At 57.6% G+C, this 18,882-nt stretch overlaps 1 protein-coding gene across 3 annotated transcripts in view; it reads right to left on the bottom strand.

Moving 5' to 3' along the window:
• The window catches only part of GXYLT1 (glucoside xylosyltransferase 1), a 49,747-nt gene extending 35,947 nt beyond the window's left edge, over nucleotides 1–13,800 (bottom strand). Inside the window, exons 1-2 of one of the 3 annotated variants that reach the window (XM_062195074.1) lie at nucleotides 13,589–13,800; nucleotides 2,024–2,116 (exon numbers count right to left, since the gene is read on the bottom strand). In XM_062195074.1, the coding sequence (XP_062051058.1) occupies nucleotides 2,024–2,116; nucleotides 13,589–13,800 (305 nt within the window). Of the gene's footprint in view, nucleotides 1–2,023; nucleotides 2,117–8,057; nucleotides 8,084–13,588 lie in introns of those variants that run through there. The other 2 variants (XM_062195076.1, XM_062195075.1) reach the window with 2 other exon arrangements.
• Between the last annotated feature and the right edge of the window lie 5,082 nt (nucleotides 13,801–18,882).

The following is an 18,882-nucleotide window of genomic DNA, read 5'->3' on the forward strand; positions in this document are numbered from 1 at the left end:
AGGGGAGCGGGGGAGATGCTGGCCAGAGGGAGCAAAGACGCAGGTGGATGGGAGGAGTTTCGTCCAGATCCACTGGGGGGGCCACACTTCACCTCACTGTGCATTCAAAACCCACAAGAGAAAAGATTCTAAATGTTCGCACTACAAGTACATATACGTGTGTGTGTGTCGGTATATGTGTATCTACATACATACATGTATACACACACACACGATGTATCTGTTTATCAGCTTAATATGTAAGAATTCCACAATGTATGCATACATCAAAACCTCACATTGTACCCCATAAATGCGCGTAATTATTAGTCAACTGAAAATAAAAGCTGAAATAAATGAATGTTTAAATGCAGGTCTTCCTGCTTAACCTCCTGTCCTGGAGCCTGGCTGACGGACGGTCTCATTAGCTGCTCCCTCCGGGAAGCCTTCCGTGAGCCATCAGGAAGACTCCCACGGAGTCTAACAGGTGGGAAAGCAAGTTCCGGAGGAGGGAGCCGCAGTAACCTCACTCAACAGTCAGGTTCCCAGCACCAGCTCGGCGCCGGGCAACCGCAGGAGCAGAACAAGTGCAAGCGGATCGCAGGGACACAGGACAAGCACAGCCAGGGCATCGCAAGCCACTGCCCCCGCCCCCCGCCCCCCGGACCTGTTCCTCCCAGCGAGGAGGAGACGGAGAGGGGCCGCCATCTAGGGATGGGGGCACAGCCGAGCTACCCAGCCCCTCGCAAGGCCACACAATCGGCTGCTTCGTCAGGAGCAGGCCATCACCCTCCCAGTCCCCGGGGCCCAGGCTCCGCCCAGAACCAGTGGAATCCGCTCCTTCCCATCCCCAGCCACCCACAAGCAGGTTTTTTTTTTTTGGAACCAGCTTCAAATGCCATACACACGCACACACACGCACACACACGCACACACACACATATAAGCACATGCACACATATATACACACGCATATACACATACACACATGTACACATATACACAGACATGCACACACGTATATATACACATATACATATATACAACCATGCACACACGTGCATATACACATACACACATATACATACACATACACACATACATACACATATATGTGCACATACACACACGTACACATACGCACGTACACATGTACATAGACATACACATACGTACATACACACGTATATATATGCACATGCATACACATATACAGACATGCACGCATATACAGACATGCACACATATGTACACATACATGTATGCACACACATGTACACATACAGACACGCACACATGCATATACACATATACATGCATATATAGACATGCACACGCGTGTATATTCGCGTGCATACATGTGCACACACATGTGTATGCACTCATGCATGCACACGCATATGCAGACATGCACACATATGTATATACACACATACACGTATATATGCACACACATATACACATATGCATGCACACATATAAACATATATACATATACACAGACATACACACATGTATATACACACGTACACGTATATATACACACACATATATACAAGTGCGCACACATATATACACATACATATATACACACATACACACACATATATACACATATACACAGACACACATGTGCACACACATATACACATAGACATATATAAACACACACACATATACACATCTTACGTTACACGTTTACAACATTTATGTACTATGATTTATAAATATATACGTGAACACACGGACACCCCCATCTGTGAATGTCGGCCACAGCCGCTCTTAGCCACTTTTCCTCAACGGTGTCCCCTGCTACTTCAAGTCCGGTCGGAAAGCGTCCTCAGAACAACGGCTGACCTCATCAACACCTACAAGCAGCTTCCAGGACATTCCCACGTACTAGAAATGGGACGGCAACCACCCCGCGGGGAAGAGAGCGCCTCTCAGGAAATGAGTTATCTCCTCGTGTGACGATCTGCACAGACAAGAATCGCTCCGGCAGGCCGGGACAGGCTACCTCATCTTACCTACGGCCGGTGCCTACCTAAAAGACGCTTCCCAAAAGCAGTTCATTCCACAAACATCAGAGGGCAGCATCCAATAGGGATTCCAGTAACACACAGGGACGCTGGCACACCTGACGGAGCAAGACAGAGAGGAGAGTCCCACGTGAGAACTGTGGTTTGGAACTCCGTGACCAGTAACCCTCCTGGTCTACCTCACAGCCACCGAAACTGCAGACCCAGGTTGCTATGGCAACCTGAGGTTTTCGTTGAAGACTGGTTTCTCCCTTTCATACAGCACCAGTGAACTTTAAAACTCAGGTGGAACAGATGGCAGCCCGGAAGCGGGCTTTCCCTTGGGGAAGGCTCCTGATCCGTTCACAGCCCCTCCTCCCATGGCAGACAAGCTCTGTCTCCTATGTCGCTCTTCAGAGACTGCAGATTCCCTGCAAACAAATTCCACCCTGGCCCGAGAAAACATCTGCTCTTCCTGAAATGAAATGAAAGGGGCGCCGGAGCCGGCAGAAGGGAGCCGATGCTCAAAACGCGTTCAGGTTGATCCTAAGTCTGAGCTGTTGCTGCGGGGCTGCACGGGAGAGATGGGGACAGGGAGGACGCGGGGACCACAGGGGGACCGGGCCTGCAGCTCCTGCTGTGGGGCAGCACGGGAGAGACGGGGACAGGATGACAGGGGGACCACAGGAGGACCAACCCTGCCACTCCTGCCGTGGGGCTGCACGGGAGAGATGGGGACAGGGAGGACGCGGGGACCACAGGGGGACCGGGCCTGCAGCTCCAGCTGTGGGGCTGCACGGGAGAGACGGGGACAGGGATGACAGGGGGACCACAGGGGGACCAACCCTGCCACTCTTGCTGTGGGGCTGCACGGGAGAGACGGGGTCAGGGAGGACGCGGGGACCACAGGGGGACCGGGCCTGCAGCTCCAGCTGTGGGGCTGCATGGGAGAGACGGGGACAGGGATGACAGGGGGACCAACCCTGCCACTCCTGCCGTGGGGCTGCACGGGAGAGACGGGACAGGGAGGACGCGGGGACCACAGGGGGACCGGGCCTGCAGCTCCTGCTGTGGGGCAGCACGGGAGAGACGGGGACAGGATGACAGGGGGACCACAGGAGGACCAACCCTGCCACTCCTGCCGTGGGGCTGCACGGGAGAGACGGGGACAGGGGTGACGCGGGGACCACAGGGGGACCAACCCTGCCGCTCCCACCATGGGGCTGCACGGGAGAGACGGGGACAGGGATGACGGGGGGACCGACCCTGCCACTCCTGCCATGGGGCTGCACAGGAGAGACGGGACAGGGAGGACGCGGGGACCACAGGGGGACCAACCCTGCCACTCCTGCCGTGGGGCTGCACGGGAGAGACGGGGACAGGGACAACGCGGGGACCACAGGGGAACCGACCCTGCCACTCCCGCCATGGGGCTGCACGGGAGAGACGGGACAGGGAGGACGCAGGGACCACAGGGGGACCGGGCCTGCAGCTCCAGCTGTGGGGCTGCACGGGAGAGATGGGGACAGGGACGACGCGGGGACCACAGGGGGACCAACCCTGCCACTCCCGCCATGGGGCTGCACGGGAGAGATGGGGACGGATGACAGGGGGACCACAGTGGGACCGACCCTGCCACTCCCGCCATGGGGCTGCACGGGAGAGACGGGACAGGGAGGACGCGGGGACCACAGGGGGACCGGGCCTGCAGCTCCTGCTGCGGGGCTGCACGGGAGAGACGGGACAGGGACGATGTGGGGACCACAGGGGGACCGACCCTGCCGCTCCCGCCATGGGGCTGCACGGGAGAGACGGGGACAGGGATGACGGGGGGACCAACCCTGCCACTCCCGCCATGGGGCTGCACGGGAGAGACGGGGACGGATGACAGGGGGACAGACCCTGCAGCTCCTGCCGTGGGGCTGCACGGGAGAGACGGGGACAGGGGTGACGCGGGGACCACAGGGGGACCGACCCTGCCACTCCCGCCATGGGGCTGCACGGGAGAGACGGGGACAGGGAGGACGCGGGGACCACAGGGGGACCAACCCTGCCACTCCTGCCGTGGGGCTGCACGGGAGAGACGGGGACAGGGAGGACGTGGGGACCACAGGGGGACCAACCCTGCCGCTCCCACCATGGGGCTGTACGGGAGAGATGGGGACGGATGACAGGGGGACCGACCCTGCAGCTCCTGCCGTGGGGCTGCACGGGAGAGACGGGGTCAGGGGTGACGCGGGGACCACAGGGGGACCGACCCTGCAGCTCCTGCTGTTTGATTTCACGGGAGGGACAGGAACCAGCGACAGCGAGAGGCCAGTCTGGGTTCCTCGGGCTGTACGAGCTAAAGGGGAGGATCAAGTGTGGCCTCTTCTCAGACTGCAGGTCGGCGCTGACAGGGAAAAAAAAAAACACCTCATGTTGCAACACCTATTTCTCTCTTGAAGGTTCCTTTTCAAAACAAGAGTCTATGGTTCCCTGTGCCAGCACGGGCCTGGCTCAGACAGAGGAAGCAGGACGCCCAGCCAGGCCACCCCGGCCCTCATTCTCTCCATGAGGCCTAACTCGCTGCTCTTTCATCAAAAGGTTAAAACCAACAGGAGGCCAGCACTGTGGCTCACTTGGCTAATCCTCCACCTGTGGCGCCGGCACACCGGGTTCTAGTCCCGGTTGGGGCACCGTTTCTGTCCCAGTTGCTCCTCTTCCAGGCCAGCTCTCTGCTGTGGCCCGGGAGTGCAGTGGAGGATGTCCCAAGTGCTTGGGCCCTGCACCCCATGGGAGACCAGGAGGAAGCACCTGGCTCCTGGCTTCAGATCAGTGCGGTGCGCCGGCCGTAGCAGCCATTTGGAGGATGAACCAACAGAAGGAAGACCTTTCTCTCTCTCTAACTCTGCCTATCAAAACAAAACAAAAAAAAAAAAAAAAAAAACAGGAAAAAACTTCCATGGCGTTGACTGGACAGCATGTTCAAGCACAGGACTGGAAAACCAGCGAAGTTAGATGCACCTCACTGAAACCCACAACTGCTTTAGAGAGTTCATGCCTGCACCCCGCTGGCCAACGTGGAGCAGGCCTCAGGTCCTAACCCCACACCACGGAGGGGACTGGGGCCAGCAGCAGCCTGCTCACTCACAGGCATGTGCCTCTGCTCCGTGACAGCCAGCACGGAGCGCTGTGCTAGGAGGAGAATGACCGCCACTCCTCTGGTCACAAATGTCAGGTCTCAAAGAAAACTCCCCAGAACGGCTGCTTGCAGTTACAAGCCTGTAAGGACACCACTTCCTGCCTCGATCTGCACTTTGCTGGGCTCACCTGTTGACAACGCGGACGTGGGACCCTAGCCGAGCCCCAACCCAGGCTCCTCCGAGGCCCTCCACCAGAGCCCCCTGACCAGAGCCCCGGCGAGGCTGCAGATCTGACCTGATAACAGGGCCGTGGGGCAGCGAGGGGAGATTCGGAATTTTCTCAACTCAGAGGCATTGCTGCTTCTCTTATAAACAATCCTATTTACTTATCACAAAACATGTGTGGGGCCAGCACTGGGTGTAGCAGGTAAAGTCACCACCTGCGACACTGGCATCCCATAATGGCTCTGGTTCAAGTCCCAGCTGCTCCACTTCCGATCCAGCTCTCTGCTATGGCCTGGGAAAGCAGTGCAAGATGGCCCAAGTGCTTGGGCCCCTGCACCCACGTGGGAGACCTGGAAGAAGCTCCTGGCTCCTGGCTTTGGCCTGACCCAGCCGTGGTCATTATGGCCACCTGGGGAGTGAACCAGCGAATGGAAGATCTCTTTCTGTCTATCCCTCTCCTTCTCTGTAACTCTTAATTTTCAAATAAATACATCTTTAAAAAGTTTAAGGGTTAAACTCTGTAGTTTTTACAAATACCCCACTTGATACATGTTTATCAGAACATTTTCAACAGTCCAAGAAACAAACCATCCACCACCTGCAACATCTTGACACATACTGAAACCAAGGGACCTCGGGCAGAGCTGAGAGGCAGGCCAGGAGCTGCACCCCAGGAAGCAGCGCAGTAGGCACGGCTCCTTGACACATACTGAAACCAAGGGACCTCGGCCAGGGCTGAGGGGCAGGCCAGGAGCTGCACCCCAGGAGGCAGTGCAGTAGGCACGGCTCCTTGACACACTGAAACCAAGGGACCTCGGGCAGAGCTGAGGGGCAGGCCAGGAGCTGCACCCCAGGAGGCAGTGCAGTAGGCACGGCTCCTTGACACATACTGAAACCAAGGGACCTCGGCCAGAGCTGAGAGGCAGGCCAGGAGCTGCACCCCAGGAAGCAGTGCAGTAGGCACGGCTCCTTGACACATACTGAAACCAAGGGACCTCGGCCAGGGCTGAGGGGCAGGCCAGGAGCTGCACCCCAGGAGGCAGTGCAGTCGGCACGGCTCCTTGACACATACTGAAACCAAGGGACCTCGGCCAGAGCTGAGAGGCAGGCCAGGAGCTGCACCCCAGGAAGCAGTGCAGTAGGCACGGCTCCTTGACACATACTGAAACCAAGGGACCTCGGCCAGGGCTGAGGGGCAGGCCAGGAGCTGCACCCCAGGAAGCAGTGTGATAGGCACGGCTCCTTGACACATACTGAAACCAAGGGACCTCGGCCAGGGCTGAGGGGCAGGCCAGGAGCTGCACCCCAGGAAGCAGTGCAGTAGGCACGGCTCCTGCCTGCGCGCTACAGAGCGGATACAGAGCTGCACCACTCCTGCAGCGGACAGTGCGGTCACGCGTCTGAATCCTGAGCAACCCTGAGCACACCGAAAGCCCTGCAGTCCTGAAAGGCTCAACTGGGGAGGGGGGGGGGGGTGAGGAAGGGGAGAGAAGATTCCCTCACACTTGCCCAGCCAGGAACAGGAATGGAGCCCTTCACCCACAAGCTAGGAGGGCATGGTGGCCCCGCACAGCCCATTTCCAGGCCTTGACTTGGGGGTACAGCAGCTTCTACCTCCCTGACGCTCAGAACCTTTGAGCCCAGCGTCCACGCTGTAAGACGCCCACGGTGTATGAAGAAGACAGCTGAGAGGCAGCAGGCCAACAGCCCCAGCCCAGAGCCAGCACCACCCCCCACCACATGCACTGCCCAGCTCTGTGCTAACCCACGGGCTCCTCCACCCATCACCGGTGCGAGTCCCCCTCTGCATATCAACCCCCAGGCCCCTCTATTCCTTCAGTCATCCATACGCTGGACGACCACCTACAACGCCAAACACTGGAAACACCACAGTTAGCAAAATGGACACGGGGAGATGACAGCGGTCATCCAATCCTGCAACACAGGAGAACTGCCAGCAGCAGCCAGGTTCCCTGATCTCCAGTTCCAGTGACTTCCACCTGCCTCCTCTCGAGCTTTGGCTAAGTGTCCTGACCACAATTCCCTGTCAGAAAACACAGGGATTGCAGAAACGATTTTTTTTTTTTTTATTCCTTCACACTCCAGTGAAAACACAAGCTACTAACCATTTACAAAAATCCTAAAACCCAACAGCAGCCAGTATGGGGTGGCATTCAGTATTGCATAAATAGGAAAATCTGTTTAGGGGCCAGCACAGTGGCGCAGTAGGTTAATCCTCCGCCTGCGGCGCCAGCATCCCATAAGGGCACCGGTTCTAGTCCCGGCTGTTCCTCTTCCGATCCAGCTCTCTGCTATGGCCTGGAAAAGCAGTGTAAGATGGCCCAGGTCCTTGGGCCCCTGCACCCACGTGGGAGACTGGAAGAAGCTCCTGGCTCCTGGCTTCAGATCGGCGCAGCTCCGGCCGTTGTGGCCATGTGGGGAGTGAACCAGCAGATGGAAGACCTCTCTCTCTGTCTCTCCCTCCCCCTGTCTGTAACTCTCTCAGATAAATAAATAAAATCTTTAAAAAAAAAAAAAAAAGGAAATCTGTTTGAAGTTTTTTAACTTATAAATATCCATTGTTCTACTCTCTTTTTTTGAATTTCCTTATTTGAGAGAGAGAGAGAAAGAGAAACTGAGAGGGAGGGAGGAAGCGGCGGTGGGAGAAGAGACAAAGAGAGAGATTTCCCTTCCCCACGTGCTGACTCACTTCCCCAACATCGGCTGGAACAGGGCTGGGGCTGCAGACAGGAGCCAGGAACCGATTCCGATCTCCCACGGGGCGGCAGGGACCCAGGGACTGCTTCTTTCCAGGGTCTGCGTGCACAGGTGCCGGGGCAGAAATCAAACCCAGGCACTCTGGGGAGACAGTCTCAGCTGCCAGGCCATCTCCCACGTAACAGAAAACTGGTTCTGCAGACGAAGAAAGAGCAGAAACTGACCCAGAGAACTCATCACCCACCAGGAAGTGTGCACACACGCGACAAAAGAATCAGCAAAAGCAACTAATGGGAAGACAGACACCTCCCAGCTTCCCAGCTCAAAGCAGTGAAGACAGCCAGGTGGCTCTCCAGGTCCTGGTCACCGGTCACTGAAACTGCTTCCAGTGGCTCCCACCTGTCCGGCACCAGACAGGAGGCTTCTCTCAACAACTGTACCAGGGAGGGGAGGGGTCAGGGAGCTGAGTGGGGACCCAGAAGCAGAACTCTGAGAATACGAAGTGTCCCACCGTGGACCGCGAGTAGGAAGAGCTGTTCGATGGCTCCTCCCCCAGCGTGCGGGACCCTCCCTGGGGGCTGTGACTCGAGGGCCAGGCGGGGGAAGCACGGTGCCCACAGGCTCCCGCAGAGCCCGTCCCACCACACCACCAAGCACCAGCGGCAAGGACTCGCCCAGGCCAACGACGACCAACTGCGTGCCCCCGGAAGCCTTGTTTTAACATCTCGCTCCTAAGTCAGACCTTCACTCCTTTTTCCTAAATTTTCAATATCATGAATACTCAGCGGAAAAAGCACCCTTTACAGAGAACAGCACTCAAGCAACCATGAAAGAACAGGTTTACAGCCACGGCAAGCACATCCCCACACACACCAGAAAAACCTGGATTACAGAGTTAAATGTCAGAGAAGTCTCTGCTGCAGTTTGTCTGAACCTCATAAAGGCAAAGGGAGCAAAGGAAACACACACTGGAGGCTTCCTGCAGTGCACACATCATGAACCCAAGTTAAGATGACATGTACGTGGTGGCGGCAGGCGGGACTTCCAGCGAGTGAGCGCTGTCTCAGCGTTTTAAAACAGGGCTTCTAAATCATGCACTAGCCAATCTGTGACCCCTCCGAAAGCACAGAAGGCTATTATTCTAATTACGTTAATTACAAGCCTTTATTAAATGCTGCTCGTCAGGTCTGTGCCAAGCACTTGCTGGCCAGAAGTCTCTCCTCAAAACCCAACCCCTGGTGACGCGGTCGGTGGGTGAGCACTTGGCGTCCTTATCAAGGAGGTCCCCACAGACCCCAGATCTGCTGCGACTTTCACCCTGGACTTCCTAAGACCCCCACACCAGAGAAAAAGGGTTTGTGCTGTGGTAGACCACCCAGTGCAAGACACTCCACTCCAAAAGGCAGCCCCAGCTCCGTCTCTGGTTTCGTGACGGCACAGAGCAACCTCTAAGACGCAGCGTCCTGGACCCCACTGCCAGGCCAGCTGGCTGAGCGAGGTCAGAGGCCGGGAAAAGTCCCCCACGATCTACAGCACCAAAAGGATCCCCGTGTTAGCTGCCCTGTCAGAGTCCCAGGCACCGCCCTGACATCCAGATGGGGACTTCACATCACCCCTCAGTCTGCTCTCGCCGGGGCCCGGGCAGCCCAGCTGGCAAGTGGCAGGGCTGACCTCCGGGCCCACGGCCCCAGCCTGCATTCTTCCAATTCCACACTCCCAGGACCTGGCGAAGATGCTGACTCTGAACCCTGCCCAGACCCGAAAGGACAGTGAGGTGCCCTCCCATGTGGCAACCAGGCACAGTGAGGGCCCAAGTCCCGGAAAGTTGTCCCCGAAATGCCTGGTGGACTCCTGGTTTCACCACTACCAACACCACCACCATCGTCAACGCCGACTGGCTAAGTGCGAGCTGTAATCACCCCATGGAGCTAAAATGCACGAAGTCTCAAGTAGCATTAACTCTTCCAGCCGAAGTTCCACAACCGCCCTGAGTCAGCCCACACGGAGGAGCCTCCCCAGGTGAGCAGCCACCGCTCCCCAGCCACAGGGGTGCAGACAGGGCACAGAGGACCCCCAGCAAGGGCCACCCTGGTCTCAGGATGCGCAAGGCCGACCAGAGCCTTTCCTGGCGGCTATGAGACAGAATAAAAAGCATCAGAACAGGAAGACTCTGAGAACACAGCTTGCTCGCAGCAGGACCGGGCCCAACAGTCCCCAGCACTGCTGCTGTCTGGAGCAGTCCTGGCCCCCAAGTGTCTCCTCCAATGCTGTCCCTCTGGCAGTCCTGGACGCTGAGAAACAGCCACCGTGCTGAGGAGGGCACTGCTCATTCTGACCAACAGCAGGGCAGAATGCTACTGCCGACTGACTGAGGTCATGTACGTGCAGGGCAGTGGCTGGAGATACTGTACTGCACACTAGGAATCTACGAGAGGAGCTGTGTGCTCTCCATACACACGCACACACACGCACACTAAGAAACCAAGAGGTGACAGATACATCAACCAGTTTGACTGCGGAGGTCTTTCCACAACACATGCTTGCATCAAAACCTAAGGTTGTAAACTTCAAGTGCAGAAACTTTCTACTTGTCAGCTGCATCCCAACACAACTGAAAACAATCAGGTAAGAGAGGTACGATCTACTCTCCAGGTGAGGAAGTTAACGCACAGAGCTGGCACCAATTTGGCCACGGCTGCACAGGAGAACACAAGTCTCTCTGGGACCTCCTCATTTTCTGACTACTTAAGCAGTAATTAGATACAACACAACGAGCGGTGAGACCTCTCCCTGAAGAGTTCCCATTGTGTTAAAGTGCATACTTTAAGGATCCTTCCAAGTACTCTGTGGCCACGGAATTCTGTGCAAGGAATAAGTTAAGAGGTGACCAACGAAGGCTATTCAGTACACACTGAGAATGAGTACTGAATTCTAAATGAAACAGAGCTACATCAGCTCCAACCTTTCAGGTACGAGGACATCAGAAGAAGTAAGAGAGAGGGCGCCGGCTTTCCTCGCAGCCCCGTTCTCCACACCCTGCACGGAAGAAACCCTCACCTTGAAAGGTGGACAGTGGACAGCAACCAGGGGATACTCAGTTCTAATGCTGCTGCCATATACATGCACGGTGACCAAATGATCACACACAGAGTAGGCCGGCGCCGCGGCTCACTTGGCTAATCCTCCACCTGCAGCGCCGGCACCCCGGGTTCTAGTCCCAGTTGGGGCACTGGATTCTGTCCCAGTTGCCCCTCTTCCAGTCCAGCTCTCTGCTGTGGCCCGGGAAGGCAGTGGAGGATGGCCCAAGTGCTTGGGCCCTGCACCGGCACAGGAGACCAGGAAGAAGCATCTGGCTCCTGGCTTTGGATCGGCGCAGCGTGCGGGCCGTGGTAGCCATTTGGGGGGTGAACCAATGGAAGGAAGACTTTTCTCTCTGTCTCCTCTGTCTCTAACTCTGCCTGTCAAAAAACAAAAAAAAAAAAAAAAAGAAAGAAAAAGAAAGAAAGAGACGCTACCCCCACAGCCCACTGCTGTGATGCGAAGGTTAAGCCGCTGTGGGCATCTCATATGAGCACCAGTTGGAGTCCCAGCTGCTCCACTCTGATCTGGCTCCCTGCTAACGGGCCTGGGAAAGCAGCATTAGGAAAGATGGTGCTTGGGCCCCCTGCTACCCATGCAGGAGTCCAGGATGGAGTTCTAAGCTCCTGGCTTCGGCCTGGCACAGCCCTAGCTGTTGCGGCCTTTTGGGGAGTGAACCAGCAGAAGGAAGATCTTTGCCTCTCCCTCCCTCTGCCTCTCCCTCTTGTATCTCCAACTTTCAAATAAATAAAACAAAATCTTAAAAAACAACAACAAAACCTCTACATCCCACAGTAGCCTAACGAAGTTGTTCTACCTCTAAGTTCTGTACGAAGATGTTAGAAATCTCTGAAATACAATCATGACGCCCTAGGGACTTGCCTGACCAAATCAAACCACAGGTCCAAGGGCACCAGCCAGAGTTTCCGGAGGCCTCTCTGCCCAAACGTCGGCTTCTGCGCCAGTGTGACAGAGCCTTCTCCAGGGCGGCTTCACACACTGCCAGCCCCGCGCTGGGACCTGGACAGAGACCCCATCAACAGCAGCCTTGGGGCCGACTCAGCTCTGACACATCACACTCCGCGCTCTCCTAAATACCAAGCTACCTCCTAAACACCGCCCGGCAAAGTAAATACAAGCTGATAAAAGCCTGCTGCGGGGGCAAGCTGGGAACAGGCACGTTCCCGTGGCAGGTGCAATGCTGACCTCACCCTGCACCGCCAGGCTCTGAGGTCTGAGGCCGCTCCTTTACAATCCCATCCAGGCCCTAATTCAGCCGCCGCCCAGCAGCCCCAGAGCATACACAGCACGGCTTCCACCTGCCATTTTCTGTGGGCTCCCCCAGGTCAGCCGTCCCTGCCCCTCCCAGGACTGACACTCAGGGTGACAGGCCTGGCCCAGTCTGCACCCTGACGGCAGCCCCCTGCCAGCCTGGACCCGCAGGCAGCAGGGGATCAAGCCTGAGGAGCTGAGCCCTGTCACTCACACGGAAACCCAGGTGTGCGCTCCCCCCTCAGCCCTGGCCCTCTAAGGGCACGGAGGGTGGAGGGGAACTGGGCCAGTACACAGGGGCTCCCACTACCACGCTCTCTTCAGCTCTTTAACGCAAACTTTTTAAAAAGCAGGAAAGTAGTGGTTAAAGGCACTGAAGTATCCGCCTGTCCTCCTTATCTTGGGAACTCGGGTCTCTGACTCTCAAGACACAGCCACTGACCAGGCAGCTTCTCCTCGGGGCACCTGCTCCGGCTTCACCCAGGCAGTGACCAGCAAGGCTGGCAGGCTGCAGGCACGAGCCCGGGGCTCCCCCGGACCCCAGAGGTTCCGAGAGGCGCGCACGCGGATGCCCACCTCCAGCCACGGCGAACGCCCAGGCTTCCTTAGCTGTTCTGAGTGCGCCGCCAAAGACACCCAGACCTCACACCCACACTGACTCGGGCAGCGACTTCCCGAGGACCACCCAGGCCATCCTGCTGCTTTCTAGCTGTTTCTAGCAAGATCGCCCTACCCCACCCCCGCAGACCAGGCCATGGCTAAGGATCGCCATTCTTAACTCCCCACCAGCTTCGGGGTACACCGAGTGATCCCAGGAAGAAAACGCACAGCGCGGGCGCCCGGGCACGTGCAGACTCACGACGCCACCCGCAGTGGTGCCGCCAGCACCAGGGGGGCGTCCCCGGGCGCCGGGCAGCTCCGACTCCCCCAGCGAAAGGCTGGAAACCAACTTCTCCCTGCTCCGAAGAGCGCCACACACACACGGGGCGGAACGGACCCACGGGCGTGGCGCGCCCGGGCGGAGCAGCCGGTTCGCCCGGGCCGGCGGCCGGGACGCGCGAGCAGCCCTGGCCCGGCAGACCCCGCCCCCCGCCCCGCGCGCCCCCGCCTCCGCCCCGGCCCCCGAGCCCCGGCGCGCCCCCGGCCCCGCTGTGCCCACGCGGCCGCCCGTACCTGTCCGCCCGGCCGGGACGCGCCGCGGGGCCCGCGCTGCCCGCCCCGCTCACGACGCCGCGCCCGCCGCCCGCCAGCCAGGAGGCCGCCGCGGCCCGCGGCTCCCCGCCCGCGCCGCGCTCGGGGCCCGCGGCGAGCTGGCTGAAGGCGTAGAGCAGCGAGCAGAAGCCGCAGGCCAGGCCCAGCGCCACGACGCGCAGGTAGCGCCGCATCGCGGCCCGCTCCCCGCGCCCGCCGCCGGCCCCGGCGACCCGCCGCGCAGGGAGCGGCTCCGCGCAGCCGCGGGCGCCGCGCGTCCCCGCCCGCGCCGCCCCTTCCCCGCCCACTGCCCGGCGGCCGGCCCGCCCCGCCCGGAAGCCGGACGCTTGGCGCGCCCGGGGCCGGCCGCGAGGTCAGCGTGCGGCGGGGCGCGGGGCGCGGGGCGCGGGCGGGACGCCCCGGGGGCCGCGAGCACGGAGGTGGCGCGGAGCCGAGCGGCCGCGGCGTCCGGCGCCCTGCACTCGCAGGCTGGCTCTCCACGTGCTGATCGCCGCTGGCCGAGGGCGTGCTGGACACGGGCGGCTCGGCCTACGGGTCCGCACGGGGCGCTGTCTTGGAGGTGCCCGTGGGGGTCGCCCCCAGACACCCCGATTCGACCCCGGCCGGCCGGTGCCCCTGCAGGCCGCAGAACGGGCTGCCTCCCACGTCTTCCGGACCCTGCCCAGCCCAGCGTCCGCGATCCAGAGCGGAATGGGCCCTCTCCCTGCTTCCGCTCCGTCTCCCCCGGGCCTGCTCCGTGCGCTCTCCGGGGGCCGTGCGCGGCGAGGGCGCTCAGAGCTGCCGAGGGGGTGCGCGGCCGCCCAGGCCGGGCAGGGGCCGGATCCCGGCGCGCCTGGCTGGGAACGCGAGGGAGGGGTTTGGGCGCAGCCCGCCGGACCCTGGACAGCCACGGGGCGGGCGGTGGGGGTGGCGCCCGCATTTTAGGGCCGATCTCTGTTGGAGGCAGAATTCTGGCAGCCCCGGTGCAGGAAGCTGGAGAGTACCCTCAAAACCTCGCGCGCCGCGCCCCGGGCAGGTGCACGTGCGGCGGTGCGGAGCCTGCCTTGGAAGCCCCAGGCTGGGGAAGTAGCTCGGGCTCCAGGACCAGGGAACGTCTCAAGTTCGCGTTCCACCCCAGCAAGGACTGGATTTCTTGCCTTAACCGGCCAAAAACATGGAAAGCAGTGTGCCGTGAAGATGTGCAGAGTGGAAGCGTGGTGATTTGAGTGGCGAACATTGACTGAATGCGCGCCGCAGGCAGGCCGGGGAAGCTGCTCAGCTACGGAACACCCCCAAATAAGAGCGCCCCTGGCCGGAGGACACGCCATCCCCTCTGCTACCCTGCAGCTCCCAGGGAGCGCACGCGAGTTCAGCCAGGTACGGAGAGCCACAAACGCAGAGCATGAGCGAGGAAGCTGAGGACACGCTACCAAGAAACTGCTAAGAGCTAGGACTCGATAAAGAATGGCTAGGTTCGCACAGGCTAGCTGCAGTTACTGTTTCCATCAAGAACCGAAATGGAGCGAGAATGAAGAGAGATTGCAGGCGGTTAAAACACTGGAGTGGCACCAAGGGAGGCCACGTGGCGCCCACACCCGCAGCAATTTTTGTTTGGAGGCAGCATGTCGAAGAATAACGGTTGGTTTACTTGACATCAGGGTCCCGGGCCAGATCATCCCTTGACAAGCGCTTGAGAGACCTTTCAGGACGCACCTTGGCAAGAAGCTGGATCCCTATGGAGCAGCATAGCCAGGACTCAAAATGGGATGTGGGCCTGCCAAACACCCACTCCCACTGTACTCATTTTACGTGCTCATTCAGACTAAGAAATGTGGGGACAGGGTAGGGTCAGGGTGAAAGAAGACAGTCATTCTCTCCATTCCGAAAAAACCACAGCTATTGGCCACACGGTCAGAAAAAGAGCAGTGGAAATCCAGTGAACGGGAGGCAGTAGGCGCCTCGGGTGCCAGAATGCAGCTGGCGTTTCCATCTGCGAGGGAAGAGTGTCGAGGGCTGAGCAGGAGGTGGATGACCCTTGGTTTCCCCTGCTCAGGGCTCGGGAACCCTTCACTGCCATTAACACAAGAGTATAATCAGTTTTTTAAAGATTTATTTATTTGTTTGAAAGACAGAATCAGAGAGAGAGACAGGGACAGAAAGAGAGGTCTTCCATCTGATGGTTCACTCCCCAAATGGCCGCAATACCTGGAGCTGAGCAGATCCGAAGCCAGGAGCCTCTTCCGGGTCTCCCACTCGGGTGCAGAAGCCCAAGGACTTGGGCCATCTTCTACTGCTTTCCCAGGCCATAGCAGAGAACTGGATCAGAAGAGGTGCAGCCAGGTCTCGAACCAGCGCCCATATGGGATGCTGGCGCTTCAGGCTAGGGTGTTAACCCGCTGCGCTACAGTGCCAGCGCTCGATTATTTTTTAAATTTGTCACTAAAATGAAAGCCAGGTTTGCATGGCCATGGGGAAAATTTAGCCATGGGGAAAGTTTTAAACAAAGCAAGCACATACCCTCCAAAATCTGTCAGCACCCTAGGATCCTGACTGCAGTGCTAAGGAGAATTCAAGTTCCTAAAAATCCAGGATTCTGATGCCACCAAGCACCAGAATTCGAGGGCTTAGCTGGAACTGGGCCGGGAATCTTTGTAAGCCCGTATTCCTGTACATCCCCTGGCAGTCCTGCTATGTGTGACCTGTGGCTGTCTTTTTTTAAAAAACATTTGTTTTATTTGAAACCCTTCCATCCAGTTGTTCACTCCGTAATGCCCAAAATGGCCATCCATGGACCAGGCTGAAACTGGGAGCCAGGAGCTCCATCCATATCTCCCAGGTGGGTGGAGGGACCCAAGCACGTGGGCCATCAACCACTCCTTCCCAGGCCCATTGGCAGGTGCCTGGACTGAACCCAGTCACAAGCAGTGGCTCAATCCCCTGTTCCACAACACTGGCCCTTCTGTATTTTTAACAAAGTAAAAATAATTTTTTAAAAAAGTTATGTATTTATTGGAAAGGCAGAGTTAAAAAGAGAGGGAGAGACACAGAGAGAGAGGTCTTCCATCTGCTGGTTCCCTCCCCAAATGACGGCAATGGCTGGAGAGTTGCGTTGTAACAGGTTAAGCCTCTTGCCTGTGATGCTGGCATCCCGTATGGGTACCAGTTGGAGTCCCGGCTGCTCCACTTCCCATCCAGCTCTCTGCTATGGCCTGGGAAAGCAACAGCAGATGTCCCAAGTCCTTGGACGCCTGCACCTCTGCGGGAGACCTGGATGAAGCTCCTGGCTTCTGGCTCTGCGGCCATTTGGGGAGTAAACCAGCGGATGGCAGCACTCTCTCCTTCTCCTCCTCCTCTCTAACTCTCCCTTTGAAATAAAATTTTTTTTAAAAAAAATAAATTTTTAAAAAAGACCAAGAACTACTTTTTCGGCCTGTGGACATTCTGCTGCTTGCTTCTGGGAACCGAGCCCACTGGGCTTCTGTAAGATGTGCTGCCCACCATTCTGTCCTTTGTAGAGGAGTGATCTCCTACGCTAGTGGTACAGTCTGTCCCATCCTTGTCGACTCCAAAACGTGAACACAGCACCATTTCACTGCTGATCTTAATTATGATGAATTAAAAGGGTAAGGAACATAACGCACAGGAAGCAAGCCCAGTGTCATCTTGGGCCCAGCTGGACACGCATCTGCACAGCTCTGGAGCTGCCGCTGGGGAGGCCTCTTTCTCTGCACATTCCCCTTGGGATTCTCCCCACATTGTCAAATAAAGCAGTTTCTAAAAAATTGCTGTTTCTCCTCATTAACACAAAAGATTTGAGGCAGTTCATAAGAATAAGAGAAACACAGATATAAATCAGAATGTGGTGGAGAAAACCATCAAGAATCAGAACTTAGAATACGGAGCAGGCATTTCACCCAGATGAGGCATGCAGGTGCATGGCTCTGAGTCCTGACTCTGGCTCCCGACTCCAGGCTCCTGCTGATGCGTCCCCGGGGAGACAGCGGTGATGGTTCAACTAGTTGGGTCCCTGCCACCCATGTTGGAGAAATGAGTTCCCAGCTCTGAGCACAGCGGGCCCAGCCCTGGCTGTTACAGGCAAGTGACCTGGCAAGTAAGAGCCCTGTCCGTCTCTCAGGTAAATGAACTGTTTTTGTTAAAAGCAAAAGTTAGACTACAGACAGGCAGACCATGAGGTCGACACCAGTAGACTTCTCACTATGGCTAATCTGAGGACCATCGGTGACCGGTTTGTCCACAATAAAGGAAAAGGAAGTTGACTACTCAGCTGAAAAAACTTCCGGAAAGAGACATAAATAAATCCCTCCAGCATTTTCACCAAGAACTACCATGTGGGGTTTTTTAAAGTTTGGGTGGGAGAGTGTTAAATGCTCACACATGACACAGCTCAGTGAGAAACCTCTGCGAACTCCGGCTGCAGTGGGGCGCGGCAGCCGCCTGAGCCTGCTGGCCACCCCAGCATCACCAGCCGCAGACTTCTGCGGGAGGCCCCAACTCTTCAGTGTGGACTTGGTGTGCATATTTACCCTCAGTGAATCTTCTAGAAACAAAAGGCTGGCAAGCACTGTCTCTGCTGCTTCGACGACGTGTATTGATGGTTGTGGCGATGACACTGATTATTTACAGATCTCTAAGAGGTGAGCTCACATCCTCTGTGACCAACCCTAGTGCACTGCCTGCCACCCAAGCCACAGTGGACACACGATGTGACAAATGAGACCTTTGTAAGTAAACCTCGATCCGGAAAACACTGCGAGGACAACAGCTGCAGCTCCTACAGTCGCACCCCCGCCGGCAGCAGGCAGGGCGTCTCCAGGGCTCGGCTGGACTTCTCCATGGAGATGTCTGATCAGGCAACGGCATTCCCTGAGCTCCGGGGCAGGAATGTCCACACCAGCCGGGCACTAGAGGCCCAACAGCGAAACATGTGGGCTGCTGGGGACGTGGCTTCAGGACAGGAAAGTGCTTATGTGACTCCAGGTGAGACTACCGAGCACCCTAGTACCCATCCTGCTTTAGGGAAAGACTGGGTCACGTGAGTCATCACAGCGCGTCTGGGACGTGTCCTCGGACACTGCAAGTTCTCTGTTCTCTCCCTGGTGACTGCTCTGCGGCCAGCTGGCTCCCCGGGGGCTGCGCTCACTGCTGCCGCTCCACGTGCCGTCTTCCCGTCTCCAACTACTAGCCTGCCTCGCCTCGGATTTTTCTGGGGCCACGGAAAGCATTCTTTTCCTTCTGCTTTTGAAAAACGGGTCGCA

This window comes from Lepus europaeus, chromosome 6, assembly GCF_033115175.1.
Source record: "Lepus europaeus isolate LE1 chromosome 6, mLepTim1.pri, whole genome shotgun sequence".
Taxonomy (NCBI): Eukaryota; Metazoa; Chordata; class Mammalia; order Lagomorpha; family Leporidae; genus Lepus; species Lepus europaeus.